The sequence below is a fragment of the Mustela nigripes genome, chromosome 16 (genome assembly GCF_022355385.1).
Source record: "Mustela nigripes isolate SB6536 chromosome 16, MUSNIG.SB6536, whole genome shotgun sequence".
NCBI classification, from domain to species: domain Eukaryota; kingdom Metazoa; phylum Chordata; class Mammalia; order Carnivora; family Mustelidae; genus Mustela; species Mustela nigripes.
Window position 1 is genome coordinate 51,156,459 of NC_081572.1, and position 8,888 is coordinate 51,165,346.

Consider the following 8,888-nt stretch of genomic DNA (forward strand, 5'->3'; position numbering starts at 1 on the left):
CCTGTGACATGAACCATCTGGCTAAATGCTTTCCCACAGTCATTACACTTAAATGGTTTCACTCCAGTATGTATTTTTTGATGCTTATTAAAGCCTGACTTATTTCTGAAAACCTTCCCACACTCATTACATTTATAGGTTTTTTTCCCAGTGTGCCTTCTTCTTTTATGTACAGTAAGTTGTGATGTATTAGTGAAAGCTTTCTCACATTCAGTACACTTACATGGTTTTTCTCCAGTATGGGTCCTTTGATGTACAGTAAGGTATGACTTAGTCCTGAACGATTTTTCCTAATCACAGCATTTATAAGGTTTCACTCCAGTATGAATTTTCTGATGCTCTTTGAGATTTACCATTTTGGCAAATGCCCTCTCACCGTCGGTGCATTTATATGGTTTCTCTCCAGTATGAATCCTCTGATGTACAGTTAGGTGTGATTTTATTCTGAAAGATTCCCCGCACTCATTACATAGGTAAGGTTTCTCTCCAGTATGAATCCTCTGATGTAAAATTAGGGATGAAGAACACATGAAGGCCTTTCCACATTCATTACATTTATAAGGTTTCTCTCCTGTATGCATTCTGTGGTGTACGGTAAGGTATGAATAATTAATGAATGCTTTCCCACATTCATTACATTTATAGGGTTTTCTCCTGTGTGAATTTTTTTATGTCGACTGAGATATGATGGCTGGCTAAACATTTTTCCACATTCATCACATTCATAAGGTTTTTCTTTAGTGTGAGTTCTCTGATGTTGAATGAGTAATGACCTACAATGAAAGGACTTCTCACATGTACTACATTTATAGGGCTTTAAGGTAAGTTCTGAGGTAGGCCTTATGGCTTTGCCGCCTTTTGTATCCTTGCAAAGTTTCTTCCCCAGATGGGTATCTGTAATCAAATTTAAATTCCCAGTGAAATTCTCATGTGTTTGGCATTTGCTGTGGGGTTCTTCTGTGATAATGCCTGCTTCAGGAAAAAGAAGAGATCCAAATCTAAATCTTCTTTGACCAGAGGGAATTTTCTTGTGAGTAACTATTTTTTGATTCAAATGACTTTCCTGACTATTTTGCAATCTTAATATCCTTTCATCCCATTTCCATAATCCTCCTATTCTGGAGTTCCAAAGACCATTCTCTGTGAGTTTATCTATTACGGTCCCTTGTGATACATCTTCAGAAACATCCTTTGTTGATACAGCATTCTTGGTTGCAGGTTTGGTCTCCAACTCTGGGGGAAGAAAAAGATAAATCAAATGACTTCTATTTCTGAAGTTAGGAAGATCTCAGTAAACAAGAAAATAAAACGGAAACCTTAGCTGATAATGAATATAAAGTTTTAACTGCTTGCAAACTGGCCTTGTTTTTAAGAAGAAAGACGTATGTTTGAAGGAGGCCAGTTGAGCCAAAAACCAAAGGAGCAAATTCACTTTTCCCCTACAAAAAAAAATTCATTCATGGTAACCCTCCTAGAATTTAAGTATCTCAAATACTTCTCTTCTCATTCCCTTTATAATAAACTTTTTTTTCCCAGACCTTTCTTCATAGGTTGTGATTATTTTTTTGATTCCCATTTACTCTACAAACCAGATGTTGCTCCCAACCATACTTTCTATTTGTTCTCACTCGTTTGCTAGCTTTTTAAATGATGCCTTTCTCAACTTTCCGTGTCAGAGAAGCTTATTCAAATCTTTTTATGTAGTTTTTAATAAATCGCTAATAGAAAACAACACTTTGATTTTTCAGAAAGTAGGCTGAACAGTAAATTAGTTAAAATTAATGTTTACAGTTATTAATACTTCAAATAGTGATATAATAATTTTGAAGGGTAGTTTTGTAACCTTTTTATGTCTTAAGATCATGCCTAAAATTCTGTCCAAAAAAATTGGATAAAAACTACTTACACACTGAACTTAAAGCCATGAAGCATTCCACTAGCCACAAAAGGTTTTGATCTAATTAGTTTTAAACATTTAGAAATAATTGCCTGAAAATTAACTAGAAATTTAAAAGAAATATAAAAGTACAGAGTGCCAGAGTGGCTCTGTACTGACTCTTGATCTCAGCTTGGGTTTTCTCAGGGTTGTGAGTTCAAGCCCCACGTTGCACTCCATGTGGAGCCTACTTAAAAAAACAGAAAGTATAAAACTGTTCTAAAAGTAAACTATTGGGGAGCCTGGGTGGCACAGTTAGTTAAGTGTCCAGCTCTTAATTTCAGCTCAGGTTGTGATCTCAGAATTGTGAGATCGAGCCCTGGGTTGAGCTCTGTGCTGTGTGGAGTTTGCTTTAGATTCTCTCTCCCTCTCCCACTTCTGCTTCAGTTCACTCTCAAATAAATCCTTTAAAAAAAGGTAAAATATTTGGGCACGTGGGTGGCTCAGTTGGTGAGTGTCCAACTCTTGATTTTGGCTCAGGTCATGATCTCATGGGTTGTGAGACTGAGCCTTGCACTGGGCTCCACACTCAGCAGAGGGTCTGCCTGAGGATTCTCTCCCTCTGCCCCTTCCCCCACGTGTGCACTCACGCATGTTCAGTCTCTCTCAGATAAATAAATTTTTCAAAAAGAGTAAAATTTTAAATTGTATATACAAGCAAGTTTTAAGACAACCATCCCACAGTATAACCTTTTTTAAAAAGACCAAGATTTGAGGGGCGCCTGGCTGGCTCAGTTGGTAGACCGTGCAACTCTTGATCTCAGGATTTTAAGACTGAACCCCATGTTGGGTGCAGAGATTACTTAAAAATAAAACCTTAAAAAAAAAAAAAGGACAAAGATTTGAATTCAAAGATAACAAAGAGGAGAAGCCTAGAACCCAGTTCACTTAAATGTCTAATTAAACTGGGGATGGTTACAGCCTTTAGCCTAGCAGCCCACCAAAGCAAACAATTCTCCATGGAAAAAGATTACACAATCCAGAAGCTCAAACTATTTTTACAGGTTTTCATATGAATGCTTGACAATGAAAAACAACAGGCATACAAGAAGATAAAAGTCTCATTAGAAATAAGTCAAGAGAGGGGCACCTGGGTGGTGCAGCTGTTAAGTGTCCGAGTCCTGGTTTTGGCTTGGAGGGTTTTGAGATCAAACCCTGCACTGGGCTCTTTGCTGAGTCAAAGAGAGTGTTTATGTTTCGCTCTCTCCCCTCCCTGTCCCCATTCTCTTTCTCTTTCAAATAAATCTTAAAAGAATAAAAGAGAGAGAGAGAAAAAAAAAAGAAAAAAGCCAAGAGAAAAAAACAGATAATAGAAACAGATGTAAGGGGCGCCTGGGTGGCTCAGTGGATTAAAGCCTCTGCCTTCAGTTCAGGTCATGATCCCGAGGTCCTGGGATCAAGCCCCACATCAGGCTCTCTGCTGGGCGGGGAGCCTGCTTCCCCTCTCTGTCTCAGCCTGCCTCTCTGACTACTTGTGATCTCTGTCGAATTAAAAAAAAAAAAAAAAAGCATCAGGCCAACATGGCTTCCCTAATGAAATCAATGTATCTTAAAAATATCTATCTTTCCCTCTCTCACAGCTCTTTCTACTCTCCTCAACATAAGCTGATGGTCTTGCTTCTTACTTTTCTTTCAATTCAGAATCTATTATAATGCCTTGATCTTCCTATCAAGGGTTGACCTATTATCTGCACTTGCCTACTCCATCCTTCCTAGTATTACAGCAGAAGAGGCAGCCTATCTGTCTGTCAGTGGTAAATCCCTTCTTTTCCTTTCTTGAGTTTATGCCCTTTAATCTTCTCACACACTTTAGTTTTCATTCTTCACTGAGTCCCATCTTGGTCTTTCTTTCTTTTTGTGTTTTTAAAGATTTTATTTATTTATTTGACAGACGGAGATCACAAGCAGGTAGAGAAGCAGGCAGAGAGAGAGGAGGAAGCAGGCTCCCCACTGAGCCATCCAGGTGCCCATCCATCTTGGTCTTTCAACATCAATTTCTCCCTCTCCACTATGGCATTATTCTTATCAGCACTCAAATATGCCATACAAACTCCCATCTCAAAAATAAGACAAAAGAGTTTTGTTCTTCATTCCGTACTTTCCTGTAGCTACTGCCCCATTTCTCTTTCCCTCTTCATGGTGGTGGGGGGTATCTTCTCCTAAGAGTCATCTAAACTATCTAATGTCACTTTTCATTTACTCTTTTAAAAATACAAATTTTCTTTTTTCTAATTATTTTTATTTTTTTAAAGATTTTATTTAATTGTCAGATAGAGGGGGAGAGAGTGCACAAGCAGAGGGAGAAGCAGGCTTCCCGATGAGCAAGGAGCCCGATGTCGGACTGGATCCCAGAATCCTGGGATCATGACCTGAGCCAAAGGCAGATGCTTTAAAATATGTAGTATTTCCAACACTTAATGTTAATGAAAATGACTGAAGATGACACAAACAAATGGAAAGGTATTCCATGCTTATGGAATGGAAGAACCAGTACTGTTAAAATGTCCATACTACCCAAAGGAATATACATATTCAAAGTAATTCCTATTAAAATATCACCTACATATTTCATAGAATTAGAACAAATAATCCCAAATTTCTATGGAACTAGAGAAGACCCCACATAGCCAAAGCAATCTTAAAAAAAAAGAACAAGGGCTCCTGGATGGCTCATTTGGTTAAGCATCTGCCTCTTGATTTTGGCTCAGGTTATGATCACCAACCCCTTTAAAAAAAAAAGAGAGAGAGAGAGAGAAAAGAACAAAGCTGGGGGTTTCAGTCTCAGATTTCATGATATATTATAATGTGGCAGTAATCAAAACATTGTAATACTGGCACAAAAACAGACATAGATCAATGCAACAGGACAGAACAGAGAGTCCAGAAATAAACCCATATTTATATGGTCAATTAACAAAGGATGCAAGAATATATAACGGGGAAAAGACCGTGTCTTCAACAAACAGTGCTGGGAAAACTGGACAGCTACATGCAAAAGAGTGATACTAGACCCCTTTCTTACACCATGCAGAAAAATAAACTCAAAATGGATTAAACACCTAAGTGTGGGAGCTCAAACCATAAAATTCCTAGAAGAGAACATAGGCAGTAATTTCTTTGACACTGGGCACAGAACATTTTTCTAGATATATCTCCTCAGGCAACGAAATCAGAGTAAAAATTAAATTACTGGGATCACCCAAAGCTAAAAAACTTTATGCATAGTGAAGGAAATCACCCACAAAACAAGAAGACAACCTACTGAATGAGAGATATAATTGTAAATGATATATTTGATAAGGGCTTAAAATCCAAAATAAAGAACTTAACTCAACACCCAAAAAACAAATGATTCAATTGAAAATGGGGAGAAGGCAGGAAAACACATTTTTCTGAAGAAATACAGAACGGCTGACAGAAACATGGTAAGATGCTCAACAACACTACACATCAGGAAAATGCAAATTAAAACCACAATGAGATATCACCTCACACATGCCAGAAAGGCTGAAATTAAAAAACACAACAAATAAGAAAATTGGTGAGGATGTGAAGAAAAAGGAACCCTCAAAAAAACAAAACAAAACAAATAAAAAAAACAAAAAGGAACCCTCATTCACCACTGGTGGGAATGTAAATTGGTGCAGCCTCTGTGGGAAACAGTAGGTAGGTTCCTCAAAAACTTTAAAACAATTATCATATGATCCACTCATTCCACTACCGGGTACGTACCCAAATAAAACAAAAACACTAATTTGAAAAGATATGTGTACCCCTTTGTTTACTGCAGCATTTTTTATAATAGTCAAGCTATGGAAGCCACCCAAGTGTCCACTGACAGAGGAATGGATAAAGGAGATGTGGTGTGTACATACAATGGAATATTACTTGGCCACCATAAAGAATGAAATCTTGCCATTTGCAACAACGTAGATGGACCTAGAGGGTATTATGCCAAGTGAAATAAGTCAGTCAGAATTTAATACAGGAAACAAAACAATGAACAATGAAAAAAAGAGATTAAAGAAAATCCCAGACTCTCGAATACAGAGAACAAACTGGTGGCCACCAGTGGGGAGGCAGGTGGGGGATGGGTGGAATAGGCGCAGGAGATTAAGAGCAAATTTATCTTGATGAGCATCGAGTGATGAACAGAATTACCGAATCATTACATTCTATACCTGAAACTCATATAAAACTATGTTAATTATACTTGATTTAAAAATCTATAATATTGATACATGAAAAGAATATGTATAACACCTACTGAGTTACCGATGGCATCATGATAAAATTCTCAAGTGAGCTAGAATCCACTTTGTGGATTCCATCTCCACTATCAGCTTAACCCAAGTTACAATCTCTGCCTAGACTATCGTAACAACCTCATTACCTGGTTTAATGTCCTCAAGCTCGATTTCCACATACACAGTTACTTCCTAAAAATCCTTGATTAAAGTCCTTCAATGCCTTCACACTTGCTTTGATTAAAATCCAAATGGTTTTAAGCTACAAAGCTTAAAGTAGGCAGGCGGTTGTCTACGCAGTCTCCTGCTTACTTAGGCTTCATTCATAGCAGCCTCCTTTTCATTTTGAGAACACATTTCATTCCTTTACTTTTTAAAAAAGATTTTATTTATTTGACAGAGAGAGACACAGCAAGAGGGGGAACACAAGCAGAGGGAGTGGGAGAGGGAGAAGCAGGCTTTTTGCTGAGCAGGGAGCCTGACATGGGGCTCGATCCCAGGACCCTGGGATCATGACCTGAACCTAAGGCAGAGGCCCAACGACTGAGCCACCCAGACGCCCCTCATTCTTTTCTGTGTCCAGTCCTTTGCCTGGAATGCTTCTCTTTTCCCCTTCCCTTGGCTGGTTGCTTCTGAATCTTCAAGGCAGATGTCGCCCCTCAGAAGCCTTCCTTAACCATTTGGAGGAGGCACCCTCATCCCCATCCCAGTCACTCTTTTATATCCCCCAATTTATCTCATAAATGAAGACTTACAGCCATTATTTAGCTTCTTTTTATTTCTATACCTGTTAATTTCTCAAAATTTAATCTTCATGATGGCAGGGACCCGGTCCATCTTACTCATTGCTCTAGAACTAGTACCTAACCCACTACGCAGAATACAGATATCCAATAAATATTCATTAAATACATAAATACTGTATTTTGACTTTCCACTGGTTCCTTGTTTGTATTTTCAATTAGCAAAGAATTTGGAGGAGAAGAGGAGCGTGCCCCTAGAATTGCAGCAGGCTTACAGGGGAAGAAAGTTAAATAATGAGTAAGTATGTCTGGCTTAAACGGAAAGAGTGGGGACCCTTAGAAAAGCGTTTTCAGGAAAAGTAATGAAGGAAGAGATGTCAGAAAATGGTTAAACAGATGAGAAAAGTGTAAAGTTAAAGTTAACTTAAGAGACAGAACTGAAAGCGGTGCTTCCTGCATGTCTGAATGAAGGACTAATCACGAAGATCATGTCCTCAAGAAAGTAAAGTAGCATGGTAATCAAAAGCAGAGAGGAGAAACAACAGGACAGGGAAAAGGAGAGAGCGAGCAAGGGACGGAGAGGCTCCCTTCTTCTGAGATCGTTTAGAGCAAGGATACTGCCCAAAATATTTCAGAGGTTCTGCTCCATCCATAACCCATGAACTTGAAAGAAATCCAGTCCTCCTGGTTCTTATGCACTCACCTGGGTAGGGGGTTCTTGCAATTTCTCTCACTACCACCCATGGTCCTTTTCCAGCCTCCAAATGAGATATCATGTCTGGTTTGGAAACTGCGAGCCTGTTCAGAGCAAAATGAATAGGACTTGACTGTGTCTAGGAGTAAGAACTACTGCCAAATTTACTCTCAGCTCTTAATCTTCAGTGCAGAGTGGTTATTATGGAAGGTTCTAGAGATGCACTGCCCAATACAGTTGTCAACAGCCACAGGTGGCTATTTAAATTTAAGTTAGTTAAAACTATATAAAATTTAAAATTCAGTTATTCCATTGGACTAGCCAGATTTCAGGTTCTCAGCAGCCCCAAATATCTAGTGCCTGTCATACTGGACAGCACAGACACAGAACATTCTATTGTACAGCGGTGTTACAGATGATTACAAAGGAGCCCAACACTATGTTCCTAGGTTTTCTGGGATTACAGATCACTGGAATAATCTGCGTTTAGAAAGAAAATGAACACATCTGTTCCTTTCTTTCTGGAGGTACTGATAACTCCCATTTATAAAAATGATCAGAAAAAAGTTCAGTCCTAAATCTGGGGAGCTGTCAACAATCTCCAAGATGCCAATGAAATATGTATTTCTTACTCTACAATCGGTGGGCCACTTAATTAAGAGCAAGGGATAGCATGATCCCCAAAACATTCCCCTCATTTGAGATTTTAATGCCTAAACTCTAAGCCCAGGTCAGTTAAGTACTTTAGAGGCTCTGTATCTTCAGCACACCTGATCAAGAGGGTAGGTACGGGAACCGGAAGTTATTCTCACCCAGGGAGACAAGATTCCTATAATTCTCTAGCATCACATCCTTGTGTAGGTTCCTCTGTGAAGGGTCCATCAACCTCCACTCTTCTAACGTGAAGTCTACAGCCACATCTTTAAACGTCATGGAATCCTAACATAAATACACTGTGATCACCCAGGCACTACACAGGGAGACCTGTTGGGCAGAATGATACATATAAAACTGGAGGAATACTCCAGAAATCAGAATCACCAAACAACCACTGAAGTCAACCAGTTCAACCCTCAGAGGCTGAGGGAATCTCTCCAGCGATAAGAACTTAAAACCACAAGACAAAGCCCATTCAATTTCCTGATTTTTACTTGAAGCAGGATTTTCTTTTCAGATTACTCAAAATCTAGCTTTCTTTAATTTTGAAATATTGGTCTTACTATATTATCTGGAGTCAACAGCATGGTTTCCTCCTTCCCTAGAAAGTC

General features: G+C 38.8%; 1 protein-coding gene across 1 annotated transcript in view; it reads right to left on the minus strand.

Moving 5' to 3' along the window:
- The window catches only part of LOC132003259 (zinc finger protein 624-like), a 9,922-nt gene extending 1,369 nt beyond the window's left edge, over positions 1 to 8,553 (minus strand). The window contains 4 exon segments of the mRNA XM_059378585.1: positions 1 to 647; positions 650 to 1,233; positions 7,630 to 7,724; positions 8,411 to 8,553. The exon segment at positions 1 to 647 is cut by the window's left edge and continues 7 nt beyond it. Of these exon segments, the coding sequence (XP_059234568.1) occupies positions 1 to 647; positions 650 to 1,233; positions 7,630 to 7,724; positions 8,411 to 8,553 (1,469 nt within the window).
- Between the last annotated feature and the right edge of the window lie 335 nt (positions 8,554 to 8,888).